We start from the raw sequence: 22124 nt of genomic DNA on the forward strand, positions 1-22124 counted from the left end.
GCTCTTCTTTCATGTGTATGAGTATGTGAAAGAGAGAGAAGGAGAAAGAAAGAGAGAGAGAGAGAGAGAGAGAGAGAGAGAGAGAGAGAGAGAGAGTCTGATGTGATGAGAGAGAGAGAGAGAGTTGAGATGTCTGCATTGCACAGTTAATGACATCCTGACGGCTCCTTGTCAGTTAACCTGGTCATCACCATCAAAAATTAATGCAGTCTTCTTGATTAATACAGGTGCCAAAGTACAGCATCCTGTCTGCTATTGTGACAGACAGATAGACAGACAAATAGATAAGTAAATATTTTATACTAATATGTACACAGACAGAAATACCTTTTAAATAGAGAGATTGACATATAGACATACTGAAATGCAGAAAGACATGTTAAATTTACAGACAGACAGACAGACATGTTGTGTTGAGAATTTTAAAGAAAGACAAATAGAGAGATAGAGGTTAGACAGTCAGATAAACAGACAGACAGACAGACAGGCATGTTATATTGACAGATTTAAAGAAAAACAATAGAGAAAGAGAGGCTAAACAGACAGATAAATAGACAGATAGACAGGCAGACAAACAGACATGTCATATAAAGAAAGACAAATAGAGAGAGGTTAGACAGACAGATAAGCAAACAGACATACAGACAGACTGACAGATAAACAGACAGACAGATAAACATGTTATATCAACAGATTTAAAGACAAATAGACAGAGAGGTTGGACAAACAGACAGACAGACAGACAGACATACAGACAGACAGACAATATATCGACAGATTTAAAGAAAAATAGAGAGAAGTTAGACAGACAGACAGACAGATAAACAGACAGACAGACAGACAGACAGACAGATATATAGATAGATAGATAGATAGATAGATAGATAGATAGATAGATAGATAGATAGATAGATAGATAGATAGATAGATAGATAGATAGATAGATAGATAGATAGATAGATAGATAGATAGATAGATAGATAGATAGATAGATAGATAGATAGATAAAAAGACAGACAGACAGACAAAGAGACAGATAAACAGACATGTTATATCGACAGATTTAAAGAAAGACAAATAGGGAAAGAGAGGCTAGACAGACAGACAGACAAATAAACAGACAGATAAACTGACAGACATGTTATATTGACAGATTTAAAGAAAGAAAAATAGATAGAGGTTAGACAGACAGACAGACAGACAGATAGATAGATAGATAGATAGATAGATAGATAGATAGATAGATAGATAGATAGATAGATAGATAGATAGATAGATAGATAGATAGATAGATAGATAGATAGATAGATAGATAGATAGATAGATAGATAGATAGATAGATAGATAGATAGACAGACAGTATCGTTTAGCAAAACATGGGTGAAAATGACTGAGAAAGAGAGAGAGAGAAATAATATGTTCCATATCCAACTCTAGCCACCTGCTCAGTAGCAGCACTGGCAGCAGTGGAACTGTAATTGTCTTCATCACACAAAACAAAAATCTCCTGGTGTGTTTACAAAATGCTATTTCCCCACCAACTCCAACTGTACCAAAAGCACAATCATTCCAGCTTGTAAACTCAGAAGTGGCCAGTCTGTCCACTGTGCTGCCGAGCTCTTCCAGGACATAAAGGAAGACTGCAGTCCTCCATAGATGCTAAACACCTGACTGTATTCCAGCACAGCAAAAGGTATTATTGCATATGCTCAAAACTGCATTCAGCTTCATTGCCAGACATTTCCTGCACTTCTTTACAACAACAAGGACATGTTTCTATTTAATGAATAGCATTATGAAGGTAGTAACGAATCAACAGCAGCTGTGGACAGGTGCGTCGATGTTTTCTCAGCCAACACAGACAAGCATTTAAAATTAATTTCTTTCACTTTTTTTTGTAAATCGTTTTAATAAAGGCAGTTTGTACACACACCAAAATGCTACAGTGCATTTTAAAGAAAGAATGAGTTGCTATTCATCGTTCACTTAAAGGGACAGTTCACCCAAAAAGGAAAATGCTTCAACAGTTTAGTTCATGTTCATTTAAACAGCGCTTTTACAGTGTAGACAGAGATGGGTAAACTAATTACCTTTACTTTGTTACATTTACAAGAGTAAAATTGTTGGGTAACTTATTAGAAAATGTGTACTTTTACTTATACTCAAGTAAATTTTAGGAGAAAAAAAAACATTACTTTTACTTTGCTAGATTAGGCGGTGCTCCTCAGTAACTGTCAGATGATAATAATTATGATTCATATAAATTGTTTGCAAATATCGTAATATATATATATATATATATATATATATATATATATATATATATATATATATATATATATATATATATATATATATATATTTTTTTTTTTTTTTTTTTTTTTCAAAGTAAATGGTAACTATGTTACTTTTACTTAAGTAAACATTTCTACAAGTACTTGTACTTTTACTTCAGTATAGATTTTGGATACTCTACCCAACTCTGAATGTAGATTATGTCAAAACACCTTAACATAGAAGTTCTAGTACATTGAAACTGTGTCAGTTCAGTTTAGCAAAGTTCAGTGTGATTTAAATTTCACTGCTGAAAATCCAAACACTGAAGAGCAAAACCAATAATATGCAGCTCCACAAGTCCCAAACCAAGCCAGCCTGTGGCAACAGTGATGAGGAACAAAAAATTACCAATTGATGAAAGTAAAGGAAAAAACCTAGAAAGAAACCAGGCTCAGTTGGACACATCCATTTCTCTTCATGACCTCTTCATTAACGCGCTCTCATGTGGTTTTCACCTTTTATGAGTTACTATTGTTTTATTGAACACAAAATAAGATATTTATAAAAAAAAATGCTGGTTGTTAGGACCTATCAACTTTTATATTAGGAAAAACTATATTATGGAAGTCAATAGACTCTAGCATTTGTCAACATATATTTGTTTTTTGTGTTCAACAGAAGAAAAAAAAAGAAAATGTGAAGGGTGAGTACAGGATGACAGGATTTTATTTTTGGGTGAACTATGCTTTTAAGTTTTGAAACAGAGCAACCATTTCTGGTTGGAATTCCAACATTCTGAAAAAGTTAGGGCTATATACATTTCTGGAGATCGTGAATTATGTAGCCATAGCTACACATGGCTGCATTTCATCTTTATAACAAATGCTACAGAGCTGTATGGATGCCATTCCTTTTCTTGCTTATCTCCGTACGGACGGCTTTTCTTCTGTTACTAGTTTGCACATCGGCAGATTTGAGATGCAGAGAGGAGTTGAATGTGACTACGTTGTTCGAGTCCAGTGAAGAATGATTCCAGAAAGCAGGTGAGACAAAAACAAAAGCTATAAAATAAAATAAAATAAACAAGTGAACAACACACTGAGAATGTGGTAAAATCTGAAAGCGAGATGAAAATCCAGCGAGGGCTTTTCTTTTTCTGGATTGCTTTTTTAAACACTATGGTTGGGTGTATGGAAAGGAAAGGGCGGGTCATTCAATGCTTTTAAAAACACTATTGGTTGGTTTTAGGGAAGAGAAAGGGTGGGGGGATCTGTTGGTCGGTCAGTCAGTCAGTCAGTCAGTCAGTCAGTCAGTCGACAGCAGCCTCTGATGGATTTACATGAGAACACCAGGTGCAAATGGTACTCGCAAAAGAAATTTGAGATCTGAAAAAGCGTACACAGCAGCCTCTGGTGGATTAGCGAAAACAAAAACTGCAAAAAAACGTAGCTCCTGGGACGTTTTTGGCTTTCTCCAGAAATGTATATGGGGTATGTAATCAGAATGAGCCTGGGTTGCAGAATTCTCAGAACTAAGCAAATAATTTAATTTATACAATGTATAAACACTTTATTACCTCAGAGCTTCTTGCTTATTTGCTAAATACCTGCAGACTAGTGCTAATGTCATTGTACATTTACAAGCAAACCTGATTTATTTCTTCACTACGATTGTAATCCTACAAAACGTCACCAAAATAAAAAAATAAATACATAAACACAAACATCTTTCATAATATAATCTTTACTTCAGTATTTTAGAGAGTTAAAAATTATAACATAACTCAGTCAGCTTAATTTCAGCTTCATACAATCATTTTAAATCCACTGAACTTTTTTCAGTTAATTACAATGAACTATATATTTGAGAAAAGTTATCTAATTTCATTTAATTATATCAAACTGTTTTGTTTTACAGTGAGTAGTCAAAAAAAGTTCATTTTAATTAATTAGTTTGCCAACATCTGTCATTTAGGAATACTCATTCTACCTGTCTCTAACCTCATTCATGAGCATGCTAACTGCACTGCACAGAGCTAACCGACTCTATTCTACGAGCTAGATGATGGATTCCATTGAACAGACAGGTGCAGTGCTACATGTCCCCATCTCAGTCTCTTTCCATCCCTCTCATGTCCCCTCCATCTTCCCAAGGCATTGTTCTGTGGGGAACCGTGAGCATACTCGGCTACCAGGGCTAATAGCATCCCAGGGCTATTCAGGGACCCTAAATGGAGGCTGCGCTCTACTGCTCCGGAGTGCTGTTTGTGAATCGAGGCTAATGCTGCCGGTGCTCACAATGTGGTCTCTGAACTACAAAGGACAGGTGTGTACGCACAGTAAATTGTCCTCCCCTCTTGTCTGGGTTTCCGAGTGGCAGGCCTCGTCCATTAGGCGCAATTTAGCAGGATGATCGCAGTGCTTGAAAGGGCCAGATCAAACAGTCTAGAGAATCCCAGGTGTCCGTCGCAGATTCAGACCCCAGCAATAACCACGAAGCCACTTAGAGCTAATGTATTCTGTGTGGGAAATGAAGATGGCCTTTTGTTCTGCCCTTTTGCGGGGTGTATTATTTAAGTTTCTTCTCAGATAGAGTTGAAAGCATGTTTGCGTTCTGAAAGGTGCTATGTCTTTGCACTTCATCTAGACTGTACTGTGCAGGTAGATGATTTGTAATTAAACTTATACCTGACGTCAAAGTTCATTTGAGTATTTTACAAAATCAGCTGACATCTAAGCCATCCCAATAGGCACATTGATGTCAAAATGACAACCAAAAACACACAAAAAAAATCATGTAAAAAAGAAATTTGATGTCAATTGCCTACCTTGAAGTCAAAATAGACATCAAATTGACATCTAATATTAGCGTCAAAACACTGGTCAAAAACTGATTACAACTGTAAGATTACAAAATCAAGTGTAAGTATGGACTAATAACCTATGAATAAAATCTTTCTTATATTATAATACATTTTGTATCTTTATTTTGGTAGTTAAAAGGGCACCAATGTGTGAATGTCAAATAAAAGTCAATGTTTTTACATCAAATCAATTGGCATTTCTTAATGTGTCTTTTGATGTAAGGTGACTGCTGGAAAGTGTTATGATCTACAACCTCAAAGGGTGGTTACAGTATTCTCCAATCTATAGAGAGACAAATAGACAGACAGACCGAAAAAAAGCAGCAAAGACAAAATTGGCTGACAGAAAATATAGATAGAAATGCAGGGAAGCAAATAAGATAAACAGACAGACCAAAGAGCACATACACACAAAATGACACGTACAGACAAAATAAGACAGGCAAACCTCAAACTTACAGACCAAATAAATGTTTTAATATACAGATGTCGCTACTGAGAATGCGCAAGTGAATGAACGTGACCACACACAGTGCTGCAGTACTGTGCGGCACAGCACGAAATGGTCAAACGATAGTGTAAACGTGGTGATGGTGTATAATTATAGCAAAGAAAACTGAAGCCTGTTGAATAATTTTATTATTACAGTTGTGTTGTACCACAGCAACAATATAATATTACTATGACAGTTTAATTCAAGTAGTTATCTATAGTATGCTTCCAAACATTAGTATTTACTATAGTATATGTAATAGCTTATCCAGTACCTACTGCCTTGATGACAGGCAAATATACTTTAGTTTAGTTGAAAACTCGGCCCTCTTCATAATGGAAGGATCATGCCCAACACATGTGCGGAATTTATATTTATATCTCCTTTGAAATATGGTATAAATCGCAAAAATACAGACTTTCCTCTGTGTCTCCCATTCATTTTTGTACTTCTTGCCCTCCAACTGAATTTTGTGAGTCACCAGAACCACATGATTGAAAACAACCTATATCTTAAACTGACCAGTAGCCATGCTTTTTCTTTTCCTTCTATTTATTTATGACAAAGATGGAACTTTGGACCTTAGTTGGCTAACAATGGTGTTCAGAAACGCAACAAATTGCATGACAAATTGCAGCACTGCGCGTAAAAAAAAATGCACGTTCTCAGTGGCAATATCTGTACTGTAGACAAAAAAAGACAGACAAAAAAAGACAGACAAACAGACAGACAGACAGACAGACAACAAAATGACAGATATAATGTCCCATAGAAAGACATGTCAAATGACTTTAAAAAGAAATACAGGTATAAACATGACAAAGATAAAAATGACAGACAGACAGAGATATTGAGATAGTTAGTTAGATAGTTTTTATGCATATACTGTAGCGCATCCACTGTAAAAACGTCATCAGTTGACAACTTAAAAAGAAAGTGAGCAAACCCGTTATCCTAAAATTAAGTATGTGCATATTTTATAAAATAAATTAAATCAACTTAATAGTTACAATGCTTTTACTTTAAGTAAAGGGACTAATCAATTTTTACAGCGTAAGACAGGATTAAGGATGTAGAATGTGATCATGCAGAAATAAATCACTGATATTTACATAATAATTGTAAGTACTGGTCATTATGCAGACCCATAAGCAACTACTTAAAAGCGAGAGTCAGTCCCAATAATAAAGGGTTACCAAGACAAAAAATGATAAGCTCAAATGATAGTCACGTTGTTGGAGACATCATGCACCTGCTTGTGACAAATAAAAGCTGTTGGTTCATGGTGTAAAAACGTCACATGCCAAAGTGTCATAACCTCTGACCTCAATGTGCGGCATTCTCAGTATTCTCAGATCAGCTAAATAGTCAAATTCAATGAAGAACTCATACCAAAGTGATGCAACTTTGTCTTTGAAACTTTGCAGTGACCTTTCCTTGGACAATGTAATGGCACTTAAATGTGGCTTTGGGGAAGTTGGTATGAGTTGATATTTCATATCCTCTCTCTTTGTATCTGGGACAAGGCCCAGGGAGGACAGGCCAGGAGCAAAGGACACCATGTCCCATGTTCCTCCAGGTGATTTATGACCAGGCTCAGTGCCCTTATCCTGACCTCTTATTTGTGTCACCTGTGCAGGGACAGGCTCAGCTGAAAATGACAAAGCTCCTGTCCTGGGGTCACGACCTGCCTCAAAGGCCCACATTCTGGAACTCATCACCGTTCTGGACAGCATCACTGAACTATAATCTCATAAAAATACCAACCAGTCCTTCCTTAATTGGGTACACTGGACAATAAACATTTCAAGATGACAGTGTTTTGATGATGCATTTTTTTTCCACCAATGCTGACGCATTTCTATGACATTCCGATTTAAGTGTAAGATACTATTATTTTAGTCTGCTTTCACACAAGTTATAGTACAGTGCATTACAGTAATGCTACAGTTTGCTAAAATGCTAACACTTTTCATATTTTATCTATTACTGGAATTCAATACAGGTTTCTTAGAATTTGGCCACTGAGGTCATAGTACTAGGATATAGGTCATTTTGATACCTGAGTTTTTAGTAGTGAATGGAAGAACTGTGTCTTTAGGTTGTATATATGTGAGGATGAATAGAAAACATCCTACAAATTCTTAAACTTTGAGGTATCTTTTTAGTCCTGTTTGAAATCCAGCAGTGAAGAGCAATGTTTTAAGTATGTTTCATGAGTTCACGAGAAACACTGTACAAAAAATAAATAAATAAATAAAACTTAGAAAATAAACATTTATCAAAATTAGCGAACACTTTCAGATAGGGCTGTCCTGATCAGGTTTTTTACTCTCGAGTCTGAGTCCAAGTCATTTGATTTTTAGTATCTACCCATACCGAAACCTGATCCAATACTTCTGTAATACAGAAAAAATAATAATAAAGAAAAGCGAAGAAACAGATCCACGATGTTCCTTATTTTTTTATTTAATTCCTCTTATTCCTCTTATTTTTCATAGCTTGAACAATTAAGTAATAATTTTGTTCCTAAAATGGTGTTTAAATAATTTAAAACTGCTTTTATTCTAGCTGAAATAAAACAAATAGGACTTTCTCCAGAAGAAAAAATATTATCTGACATACTGTAAAAATGTCCTTGCTCTGTTAAACATCATTTGGAAAATATTTAAAAAGAAGAAAATAATTTGAAGTGGGCTAATAATTCTGACTTCAATTGTATATATAATAAAATCTAAAATAAAAACAGCACCTTCACTTAAAATACCCAGCAGACAATCTCAAGCTTACATATCTCACAGGTCTGATCGGATCTGGACATCCCTATTTTCAGATTCCTCCATGTTTGATTGAGGACTTGACAGTAAAATCCTTAAACAGGCTCACTTTACCCAATCTCATACTAACGTCTTACCACATCCTGTCATATCACTATAAATATAACCTGGGAACAACTTTATAGTTTTAACCCTTTAGTCTATACAATCACACCAGTGTAATCAGACTACTTTGGTCCATGGAGAAGTTGATGAGTTGGCGTGTTGTAAATTCAGCAGCTCTAATCTCCACTGCAGTGCATGGCATGTCATGTCATAAACCACACACATTGCCATGGTACCAAAGTAATATGTTCTAAATTGGTGGTCCTTAACCAATGGGCTGCAGAACAATACCGGTTCATTGATCAACTTCAATTTTGACTCAAAATTATTAATTAATTCAGTTTTATTTATTAACTGAGTCTTAATGATCTTTTATTTATAAAAGTATTTTATTTTGAAAAAAAATGTCTTTATTCTCTCAGTTAGATGTCGTTCAATTAAGTGCCCAAATTTAACCCACAAGCAGCAAAATGAAAAAGAAACAGACATCTTTGCAAAGTTTCTTTGCTAGGAGGAAAGGCCCAGTGAAGGACCAGTAAACTGCCAAGGAATGGACCTGCAACCCATTTGTCAACAAATGTCACCATGTCTGTGCTAGAAGACCAACTGATAGAGATTGCAAATGATGGCAAACTTTTAGGGGCCGTTTGCATATTGTATCTTTTTTAGAGTTTGTACAAGTTTCCATGGAGGTGTGCGGCTTGACAAGCAGCGTGATGTGCTTGCGCCTTCCAGATACCCACAGTTGAATAAATCAACAAGAATTGGCTAATCAGCTTTAGCTTAGATTTAGATTTTAATTATCCCAGAGAAACACAGAACACCCAAACACTGCAGTGCTTTGTAATTTTCTCCATAAATAAAACTTGTATCAGAGTTACAGCAATGTTTTGTCAGCTTGTCATTCTCTTAGAAAATGATTGATGATTGCCTAGCAACCTACACCCTACCCTCGGTAGTTGAGGACCACTGTTCTACATAACTCACAAAGGGTGGTAAGCTGATGTATTCAAACTTATGTGTGCATTGGTTAAATTAACTATAGCTAAACTAAATCAGCTTTTGTCTCGCATCAATAAGCTACATTTTTGGGACTATTGCTGGTCCACATACTTTTGCAGGAGAAGTGCGCATAGAAGGATTTCCACACTTTGTTATGTAACTTATTGCCAGACTTTAAAAAAATAATTATGAAACTAATTGAAACCCGAAAGAATGATTTTTGGAAAAAAAAAAGAAAAAAACTTTGTTACGTTTAAATCATTTTAGACTATCATTAGCACAATAATAAGTTTTTATTAACCTTTGCTCAAGAGATTGTTCCCAGCTAGCAACATTCATGTGGCTCAAATCTGGCCCACACTAGACACTTACATCTGCCCACATACCGCTTGGAATTATGGCACTTGTTTGCCAGATCTGGGCCACAACTAAGCCATAGTAATATAACATATCAGCCACAATTCAATCAAATGAACCAAGACTGATCCTATTCTGGGCCACAGTTTGCTTTTATTCTGGCCCAGATCTGGCCTATTATTTCTAATAATAAAAGTTTACTGTGCCAAATGTTTGCAAACTATACCGCATGTGTTTTAAAATAACTGAGCCACATTTGCCAGACTTTCTCTGGGCCACATTAGGCTCACAGTCGCAATAGCCAGAGCTTACTGTGCCAAATATTTGCCAAAAGTGGCCCACATATGTCTTAAGATGACCTACACGTGTGAGCCACTTTAGGATTAGACCCAGATTACACTTAAATGACTATGCCACTATTTTGCCAACTGTGGCTTACATTTGTCCTCTGTGGTTTGGGCCAAATTGATCATTTTCCACATGGGCCACATTGGCCTCATATTCAGATTACATTTTGCCATAAGTGCCAAATCTTTGCCTAAATGGTCCATATACGAATCTGAATCTTTGGCCCCCCTTTATAATTGTACAGGTAAGCCACTTACGGGCTCACAGTCATTTTGTCTTGCCCGAAGGAATACCACCAGTGCCGCATAACTACCTAAAGTGGCCCACATTTGTATGCTATCTGGGTTGTTTGGAGAACTAGTCAAAAGCTTACTTTAAAGATAAAAACATGTTTAATTAAGTTCAATCGATCCTGCATTAAATAAAAATAAAAAGTAGGTGAACAAATATGTTTTCTTTATTAAAACTCATTTTCTCTCAGACAACAAGTTTCTAAGGCTTAAAAATTGTACAGTGTCGGATGAGGGACATGTGGGGTATAGGGGGGGGAGTCTGCAGACCTGTGTTGCAATGTGTTTTGAAACATGAAATTTGTCCCAAACCACTCTGATTTGCATTAAACTCACATTGTTTGCCCCATTAGCAAGCCCTGATGACTTCCTGGCAAAATCCCTGTGGAATTAGCATGCTGTAATTGAATAATCAAATGATCCCTCTGTTTTTGTTTGATGAAATGCAAAATAATTAGTCAAAATCGTGACTTTGAACTGAACAGCACACTGATGTCCATCTCAATATGCTAATGGGGCTTTACAGTATAATGCCATGGGCTCATCCAAGTCATATAAAAAAAAAAGTAAAAAAGATAACAATGAACAAAAGATCTTAACTTCGACAGGTAAGTCATACCACTGACTCACCCGTTTTAAAAGGCATTCATTTCCCTAGCAACCGAGCAGGAGATAGTGTTAGCGAGGCAGTTTGGAGCAGATGGCTCAGTAAATACCTTGCCATGTGTTCCTGGGGAGGAACTAGAATGTATCTCGAAAACAGACAGACAAAGAGAAGAGGGCAAACATGCACATTTTCAACACTGCATATTCCTCTTTTTCTTTTATCTCTCATTGGAACATTCACTCACAGCTTAATCAGTGCTCTCTGAGGACAACAGCGGGCTATTTTCTCTGAGCAACAAATAAAGTAACATCTTTTTATTGTATGTATACTTACACATACAGCACATGCATGCATACAAATAAGTAGACTTTTGAACATTAAGGAGAAATGTGATTGAGATTTTGAGAAACTTAACCTGGTATTAAGGTTGCACGGTGGCTCAGTGTTTAGCACTGTTGCCTCACAGCAAGAAGGTCACCGGTTTGAGTCCCGGCTGGACCAGTTGGCATTTCTGTGTGGAGTTTGCATGCTCTCCCCATGTTGGTGTGGGTTTCCTCCGGGTGCTCTGGTTTTCCTCCTCAGTGCAAAGACATGCAGTATAGGTGAATAGGCAGTATAGGTGAATAAACGAAAATGGCCATAGTGTAAGATTGTGTGTGCGTGTGAATGAGTGTGCACTGGCTTGCTGCTGAAAGGTTATCTGCTGTGTAAAATATACACTGGTATAGTTGGTGGTTCATTTCACTGTAGTGACCTCTAAATTATAGAAACTAAGCCAAAGGAATACATTAATAAACCTGGTATTTACAATGGATGTCCTTTAGCACTCCATTTTACCATGGTAATGTTCCATGGGTGTATTTTCTATTCAAATATCATTACAAATATTGTTGCTTCATAAAGGACTCTATTTGCAATCATGACTTTGTATTAGCGAAAAATGAATTCAAGAACACCAGATTTACAGTACTCACTTCATATAATTTTGCACCATAACCAACTGTAAAGGGCAGAGAACATGGTTAGTGTTTTTATTAAACAAATTAAGATTACTCTTAATTTTAAAGTACGTACTTTAAATCATTAATTGCAACATATCTTGCAATTAATAAACCAATAAACCAACTGTGACTTTTGCCTCAAACTTCTATTTTGCGACTTATTAATAGTTATTAAGGTTTAGTGTTTAAGATTAGGGATAATAGAATCATGCAGAACATGGTCTTCATTGGAGTACAAATAAACAACAAATATCTTAATAATCGGCAGGTAATAAGCCACTAGTTATTAGTGAGAATTGGTTCTTAAATTAAAGTGCTACCTAAATAAATGCTATAATTTAATAAATAAATAAATCATTTACATATGGTTACCCGTGTCATTATCTTTGACCAAAATTAAGCTCAAATAAAGCTAAAAGTTTTTTTTTTTAGACTGGTGAACATTAAATGTTATAGATTTTATCATTCAATCATTCATTCATTCCTTTTCTTTTCAACATAGTCCCTTTATTAATCAGAGGTCGCCACAGTGAAATGAACTGCCAACTCATCCAGCATATGTTTTATGCAGTGGATGCCCTTCCGGCAGCAACCCAAAAAAATGGAAACACCCATACACTCTTGCATTCACACACATACACTATGGCTAATTTAGTTAATTCAATCCATTGCACATGTCTTTGGATTGTAGGGGAAACCGGAGCACCTGGAGGAAACCCATGCAAACATGGGGAGAACATGCAAACTACATGCAGAAACGGCAACTGATCCAGCCAGGGCTCGAACCAGTGGCCTTCTTGCTGTAGGGCAATTGTGCTACCCACTGCGCTGCCCGGGTTTTATCCATATTTTTAACAATTGCACCAACTTACAGGTTACATTTTATGGTAGTTTGTGGACACTTTGCCTGTTCTTGAAAACACATGTCCAATGTTTTTCCACCTAAGTAAAAAGCAGTTTTATTTTCAACAATTCTTACTTTATTTTCTCAGAACTATGTGATATAAACTCACATTTGTTCGTTCTTAAGACAGAAATATGAGTCAATGTACAATGGGGTTTTATTGGTAAATGTTACTGTATGTATTGTTTATTGTTTGCTCATGTTAGTAAGTAAATTAACTAACATTAACTAAAGAAACCTTATTGTAAAGTGTTTCCGAAATAAGTCACATTTACTACCATGTTTTGGGTGACATGGTGGCTCAGTGGTTAGTACTGACTCACAGCAAGAAGGTCGCTGGTTCGAGTCCCGACTGTTCCGATTTCCCCCATAGTCCAAAGACAAGCGCTATAGGTGAATTGGATAAAACTAAATTGTCCATAGTGTATTTGTGTGAATGAATCTGTATGGATGTTTCCGGGTCGTAGCTGGAAGGGCATCCGCTGAATATGTTGGCTGTTCATTCCACTGTGGCGACCCCTGATGAATAAAGGGACTAAGCCGAATAAAAATGAATGAATGTATTAATGAATCTGTAACTAAAGCAAACTTGCATATTTCAAACAGTGACTAAGATAAAAATGACGATCACAGTTTACAATATGAGTTCATTAATTAATGTATTTACTAAAATGAACTAATAATGAACAATTCTTGTACAGCATTTATAACTCAAAGTTCAACATTTACTAATGCATTAATAAAATCCAAACTCATGTTAACATGAGCTTGTTACACACTGCGAGTTATTTACATTAACTAATGTTAACAAAGATTAAGTTTAACACAGTATATAACACAATTGTCATTAATCTTAGGTTATTCATCAGCACAGCCAAAACAAGCAGACTCTCACAGTGTCCGTGTGACTGTCTTTTAGACAAGTGTATTTGAGCCGGCTGTGCGGTAAACAAGATTCTCTCCTGCCGGAGCGGCGAGTGCAGATGTGAGCGTGGACTGGACCAGCTGGCCTGGTGAGTCAGAGCATTTTCTCCTGGATCTGCTCTCACACCAGCAGTGACCACAGACTGCAATTCAACAAACACCTGCACAGGCTGACCACGGCCACTTATGAATTTTCACAACTGCTCGAAAAGTGCTCGCATGGAACATATAATTCATTCTGAGCAGAGCGTTTTTCCTTGTGCTGAGCTGAGCTCTGTTGTGCTTTTCTAGAAAACAGATGGTGGACTACAGGTCAGTTAGATAATAGCTAAAAGTATAACTAAAACAAATTTTGCTACTTGAATAAATGCTAAAGGGATGGTTCACCCGAAAATGAAAATTCTGCCATTTTTTTAGTTTCTTTTTTTGAACAGAAAGAAGATATTTCAAAGAATGCTGGCACCCATTGACTTCCATAGTAGGAAAACAAATGGAAGTCAATGGGTGCTGTCATCCAATATTTTTTAAAATATCTTATTTTTTTTGTTTAACAAAAGAAAGAAACACAAACATGTTTTGAACACCTGAAGGATAAATAAATGCTGACAGAATTTCAATTTTTAGGTGAACTATCTCTTTACTTGTTGTCATTTAGTTTTCTTTCTTTTGTTGAACGCAAAGGAAGATATTTTGTAGAATGCTGGTTGCTGTCACTGATTGACTTCCAATGGGTGCCATCAACCAACATTCTTCAAAATATCTTCTTTTGTGGTCGACGAAAGAAAGAAACACAAACAGGTTCTGTACAAGTAAAGGGTTAGTAAATTATGACAAAAGTTCAATTTTTAGCTGAACTATTCTTTTAAATGAAAAAGACAAATAAATGTACTCTTTCTTTCTTTGTTTCTTTTTTTAATAAAAGTCACTTTTTTAAACTGTTCATCCTCTTACGTTGCTGGAGGAAAATTCAAGGTCTATTAATGCAATTCAAAAGCATAAATAAACAACAACAAAAAATCCTGAATCACAAAATACGAAAAAAGTTGTTAATTTATGTATATTTTTAAAGTGAATCTCACAAATAGAATTTTAAAAATGACGGCAATCACATAATGTCATATAACTATGAACAGATTTTGCTAATTGAAAAAGTATTAAAGTAATAGTTCACCCAAAAACGCAAACTGTCACTTAGTTTCCCTCTTATTAGGTGAACTATTCTTTTAGACAAAAAAAGACAAATAAATGTACTCTCTTTCTTTCTTTCTTTCTTTCAATAAAATTCACCTTTTCAAACTCTTCATCATCTTAAGATGCTGGAGGAAAATTCAAGGTCCAATAATGTAATTTAAAAGCATAAATAAACAACAACTAAAAATCCTGAATCACAAAATACGGAAAGTTGTTAATTTATGTATATTTTTACATTAAATCTCACAAATAGAATTTTAAAAAATTACAGCAAATAATGTCATATAAATATGAACAGATTTTGCTACTTGAATAAATGTTAAAGGGATAGTTCACCCAAAAATGTAAACTGTCGTGATTTAGTTTTCCTTTTTTGTTGAATGCAAAAGATATTTTGGAGAACGCTGGTTGCTGGCACTGATTTACTTCCATTGGGTGCCATCAACCAACATTTTTCAAAATATCTTCTTTTGTTTTCAACAGAAGAAAGAAATACTAACAGGTTTTGAACAAGTGAAGGGTTAGTAAATGATGACGGAATTTCCATTTTTAGGTGAACTATTCTTTTAGATGAAAAAAGACATAAATGTACTCTTTCTTTCTTTCTTTCTTTTAATAAAAGTCATTTTTTGAAACTTTTTATTATCTTTAGTTGTTGGAGGAACAAATCAAGGTCCAATATTGTAATTTAAAAGCATAAAAAAAACAACAACAAAAAACATGAATCACAAAAAAAGCTGTTAATTTACATATATTTTTTACAGTGAATCTCACAAACACAATTTTAAAAATCTGGCTGCGATCAAATAATGTCATACAACTATAAACAGATTTTGCTACTTTAATAATATTAAAGGGATGGTTCACCCAAAAAACGAAAACTGGCATCATTTAGTTGAAGAATGCTGGTTGCTGGTACAAATTGACTTCCAATGGGTGCCAGCAACCAACATTCTTCAAAATATCTTCTTTTGTGTTCAACAGAAGAAAGAAACACAAACAGGTTTTGAACAAATGAAGGGTGAATAAATGATGACATATTAGCATTTTGGAGGGGAACTATCCCTTTATTTGAAAAAAAGGGTAAATAAATATATTCTTTCTTTCTTTCTTTCTTTCATTCTTTCTTTTCTTTCTTTCCTAGTTACTTTTTTTCAAACTGTTTATCATCATAAGTTTTTGGAGAAAAAAAATCAAGTTTCAATAACATAATTCAAAAGCATAAATAAGTAAATAACAAAAACATGAATCACTAAATACAGAAATCTGTTAATTTACATATATGTTTTACAGTGAATCTCATATACAGAATATTAAAAACTGGCGGTGATCATATAATTTCAACAGCTATATCTTTGCCTGCATTTAAAATTTTCCGGTTTTATACAAGTGTTTTAAACTGTCAGCATATTTTCCGACCACGCAATGAATTTCGAATCCAATTTGTCATCAAGAATCATCCATTAAAATGCAAACATCTGTGCCTTGGGCTGCAAAGGCTACATCCGCCATTTATCTGTACGTATATACGTGAAATATAGGCTCTGCAAATACACAGTCGTTCTCCTTACATATTTAGCAGCGTTTTCTGTCTGCTAATATTTGTGAGCAGAGCCTGAACAGAGTTTCCCTGTTCAGAGTCCAGATGCTTCGCTCCTCTTCTCGCCTCTTTCCAGCCAAGCGGCGGCATGATTAAGCTTGATTTGTCACCAAATTATATACACAAAGTTTACATGCATTGTGTGCCACTCCAGCTGTTGCAGATTTGTAGGATGGAATAAATCCTTAAGCACTCAATTTTGTGTGCACACAACACAGACTCTCCTGGTGATGAGAGAGGAGAAGGAAGAGATGGCAACGAGTCAAAGACTGAACATTCATTACATGTTAAGCTATATATAAACGTACAGCTATGGAAACAAATTAAGAGGCCACTGGAATGTAGTGGATTTACTGGATTTCTCAGTGTACTGTATGGATTTTGTCAATGGACAATTTTATGGAAAATTGTATTATTGGTTTTGTATAAATATCTGATTGCTTATCTTCCAAACTTGTAAAGAAAAATATTGATTAAATATTTTTTTATTTCTTTTATTATTATTTTTTTAAATTTTATTTCTTGTAATAGAAAAGGAATATGTTAGTCTTAGGAATATGGAATATGGAAATATGGAAAAGGAACATGTCTATAATGTTTATAAACATGGAACATTTTGGGTGTTATTTTAACAAATATGCAAAGTCTGAAGTGCAGGGCGCAAAAGCATTAAGGGCATGTCTGAATCCACTTTTGCTATTTTAAAAATGGAAAAATCCGCTCTGTGCCGTGGCACATGGTCTAACAGGGTTAAGCTTATTCTTTTAATGAGTTATAGGTGTGTTTTGAGAATAAACCAATCAGAGTCTCATCTCTCATTCCCTTTAAGAGTCAGTTGCGTCGCACCATGGCGCACTTGCTATTTACATGGTGGACTTTGTAAGTGGAAAAACTGCTTCACTAGTGAGAAAACAGTTAAACAGAGCATCTACAGTAAGAGGATAAAGAATGAGCCTCCTTCAATCTGCCTTTTTACTTTCACTTTCTCTCTTTCATGGATAAGGAAACATGTTGTATGCACAAACATGCAGTTGCCTACATAATTAATTTAGCTTGTTAAGTGCAAAGATTTGTTTCAAAACTATATCTAAATTCAGTTGTAATTTCCAGCAAAGAAGAAATAAACAGTAATAACAAAGTGTGGTCAAACAATTGAGTTATATCTAAATACACATTATGCCCCATATGGTCCAAAACAGGTGGACAATTTTTAATAAAACAAATATAAATATGCATATAATAAATCATACTACAAATAATAATATTATATAAAAGCAAATTGTCATGAATAAACTAAAAAAAGCCCTTGAGATGAAGAAGGCATGAAAGCAGTGTTTTTTTATATAATAATTAAAAAAATTATATATTTTAATCCTTTAATTCTTTTTCATTTGTAAAGATATTTGCGTATTGCTGAACATCCTACGTGTTTTAAGCAATGTGTAAGCGAGGTGCACAAGTAATGTGCTCTGCACTGGACTTTTGACATGCTTTCTTTCTATTTTAGATCCTCAAAATAGCAATGCACCAACAATGCTCATTAACACACCTCTATTCTAGACCGAAACACTCATGAGTGCACAAAGGGGCACAAAATGGATTTGCAATTTAAATAATGTGGTGGAAAAAAAAAAAAAATTTAGGTTGTGTTGGTCTGGAAACAGCAACACAGGGCAAACAGGTCTTGCGCCTTATTGCGCCGGTGTATGAAAGGGCCCTTTGTTTTTTTTGATAAAATGCTCTAAGTGACAACATTTAGTTTTAGATTTTAAATAAATGTCATCAGTAGTGTATGAAATAAAAAAAAAATAAAGTTTTTTTTTTGTTTTTTTTTTTCAAAAATATACAGTGGGGGAAAAAAGAATTGAACATGTCATGTTTATTCCTGGGAATAATATTTCTAAAGGAGCTGTCGACATGGAATTGAACCAGGTTTTAGTAAAAACCCAAACAATACAAACATAAAAAAATTAATAAAAATCTGAAAATGAGTTATGTGTAATAACAATAAAATGACACAAGGAGAAAGTACTGAACTACTGAAACTTATTTAACACTTACTTAAAAGTCTTTTTTGATGATGGCAATTCAAAGACACCTTTATTATGGAGAATATATAACAGTGCATTGCTCAGGTGTGATTTTTTAATTTTTTGTACAGATTTTAACTGAGTGTAGAAATCTTGATGATTCTGTGGGTCTTGTCTGTCAAATCTGATATTTATTCTGTATTCTCTATTGGATTCGAGTCAGGTGATTGGCTGGGCCATTCTACGGTTTGATTTTCTTTCTCTGAAAGTATTTGAGAGTTTCCTTGGCTGTGTTTTGGGTCACTTTCTTGCTGAATTGTCATCTTCATCATCCTGGTAATGTAGATGTTGGACTAAAGCAGCTAATATTAGTGTACAATGATGAAGTGCAGAAGGTTGATTTCAAACTAGCGTGTGATTTAAACTACTGTCTGGGCTTTTACTGCCTTTCTACACCTCACTTTCTTCATGTGTTCAATACTTTTTCCCTGCATCATTTCATTTTATTATACATAACTTCATTTGTAAATGAATTTGTTTTCTCTGCATATATGGATTTATTTGGTTGTTACCAACATCCGGTTAAAATTTCAAGTTAACAGCCCCTTAAGAAATATGTTTTTGATGTAAAATGGTGACGTGTTCAATGCTTATTTCCCCCACTGAAACTATAACTGATAGATCCAGATAAACTCAGAATTTCTATGTGTCATATTCTTTTTTCATAGCTGTATCATTCATATTAACTAACATTATTATGATATTTATTTGACTACAATTTATTATACTGCGTATAATTTTTTATGCCTTAATATGGTTAAAAACTATAATTTTCTGAATTATAATTTGAATTTCAAGTTATAAAAATGAGATTAAAAAAGCTTTCTATTGCAATTAGTGTCATATTATTCAGAAATACGATTTAATTTAAAAGGATTTTTTTAGATCATCAGTGTTTATTACATCTATCTATCTATCTATCTATCTATCTATCTATCTATCTATCTATCTATCTATCTATCTATCTATCTATATATATATATATATATATATATATATATATATATATATATATATATATATATATATTTTTTTTTTTTATTATTATTAATTACTTCAGAAGGATGTTTGAAAGAGAATAACTATTAAATCTAATTTAAATGATGCATTAAATTGTATAATTATTTTAAAGTAATTTTTAAAACTGTATTTTGTTTTGGAAAAGCTTCCTTTATTTTCACTTGCAATTAATTCCAAGCATTCATGCAGATTAAAAGTATGTCTTTAATGAATAACCTTACTGATGCAATTTTTAGTAATCTACGTCATGAAACAAAAGCTGTCATTTGCTCTTAACTTCTATTGAACCCGGAAAATGACGGATCTGAACAACAGAGCTGGAAACATTATGCGGGATCTAATGGAGACGTGTTTTCACTGAAGCACATTCAAGCCGCGATGCTTCATTTTTCCATTGTCTAGGTATCATTCCTGCGATGAGTCAGATAAATGGGACGAGCAATAATTGCTTTGTGGGCATCATTACGGCGAGAAACTGTGAGGAAGAGGTCGTAATTAGAGCAGACCCCAGAGCTCACTAGACCTTGATCAATACCATTAAAAATGTGCACTTTCCTTAGACTGCATCAGAGCGAAATCTAAACAGGGATTTTTTAGCCACTAATGATTCTGAACTGCACCTCCATTACCACATATGAGAGAAGGCTTTATTAACATAATCAAATCAGTTTCTCTTGCACATACTGATAATGCAAAGTGAAGATTCTCTGTGCAATTAAGAGCTCGTTATAATGACCTTCGCAATCTCAGGATCAACAATATATTTTTCATTTATTTCTCTCATTTAAGGCAATGCACTGCAGGCAAACATTACTATTTTATTATTCAACTCTTTTTTCGAGATTTTGTGCTTTTTAACTTTGTGCTTTTTTATGTTTAGGCTAATGGAAAGACAATTTCTGAAATAGACCTTTAAGTGTTTCTTTTATGGCACTTTATAAATATGTGTCTGTAGAATTTAATTAAATGCATTTTTATAAAGGTAATTTTCTTAAAATGGGTTTTATTTGTATCTCAATTAGAATTTTATTGGCTTTTCGTTCAATCCTTTTTCCCATGCTTATGAAAAAAAATGTCTGAAATACACATAAGTGTTTCTTTTATTGCACTTTGTAAACGTGTCTACAGATTTTATTATAATATGTGTTTTTCATATGTAATATGTATTATTTCTTCTCAAAAATTTGTTTTATTCATGTATATATATATATATATATATATATATATATATATATATATATATATATATATATATATATATATATATATATATATATATATATATATGGGTCTTTTTTGGCTTTCATGTAGTATTTATTTTTTTTATTTTTTAAATCCAAAGGAAAAATATCTGAAATCCACCTTTAAGGTTTTCTTTTATTGCACTTTGTAAATATGTGTCTGAAGAATTTAATTAAATCACATATTTATATAGGTCATTTTCTTAAAATATTTCAGTATTTTCTCCCCACGCTTATGGAAAGAAATATCTGAAATACACTTAAATGTTTCTTTTATTGATCACGGGACGCTAACCGTTTTTACATATTTTGGGGATGTCCAAATATTAGATGTTTTTGGAAAGGGATACATAGCGATTTACAAAATATCTTAAATACTGTAACTGATCTCAGTTTTTGTATGCTGTTTATGGATTTCTTAGAAACAAAAAAAGTAGGCCTATGTATAGAGTCACCCTTGCTTCAAGTAAAAAAAGCCATTATTAGATGCTGGTATAAACTTAATCCACCACAAATGGATTACAATATTTGTTTTTTAAAGGTAATTTTTTTTCAACAATGATTTTTATTTATGTCTATATTTTAGTTTTTAGATTTGGTGCTTTTTAGCTTTTAATGAAGTGTTTTTTTTAGGTTCAGTACTGGAAAGAAAATATCTGAAATAGACCTTTAAGTGTTTCTTTTATTGCACTTATAAACGTGTCTGTAGGATTTAATTACATCACCTATTTATATAGGTAATTTTCTTAAAATGGGTTTTATTTGTATCTCTATCTCAATTTAGAGTTTTTTGGCTTTTCATTAAGTGTTTTATTTCCAAGCTAACTTTTAAGTTTCTTTTATTGCACTTTATAAAATTTGTGTCTGTAGATTTTAATGACAATTTGTAGTTTTTAAAGATATTTTTCTCAAAAATGAGTTTTATTCATATCTCTATGTCAGTTTTTAAATTTTGGACTTTTTTTTGAAAAAAAAAAAAATTTATATATATATATCTAAATAAATATATCTATATATAAAAACCTATTTCAAAA

At 33.9% G+C, this 22124-nt stretch overlaps 1 protein-coding gene across 2 annotated transcripts in view; it reads right to left on the reverse strand.

Moving 5' to 3' along the window:
* Positions 1–22124, reverse strand: part of LOC147833131 (uncharacterized) — a 145876-nt gene that overhangs the window by 54632 nt on the left and 69120 nt on the right. The window contains exon 3 of one of the 2 annotated variants that reach the window (XM_087290800.1): positions 15765–16963. The exons of the other annotated variant lie outside the window; for it this stretch is intronic. Within the exon in view, the coding sequence (XP_087146926.1) occupies positions 16925–16963 (39 nt within the window). The 3' untranslated portion in view covers positions 15765–16924. Of the gene's footprint in view, positions 1–15764; positions 16964–22124 lie in introns of those variants that run through there. 2 annotated transcript variants of the gene reach the window in all.

The sequence above is a fragment of the Danio rerio genome, chromosome 17 (genome assembly GCF_052040795.2).
Source record: "Danio rerio strain M-AB ecotype USA chromosome 17, GRCz13ab, whole genome shotgun sequence".
NCBI lineage: Eukaryota > Metazoa > Chordata > Actinopteri > Cypriniformes > Danionidae > Danio > Danio rerio.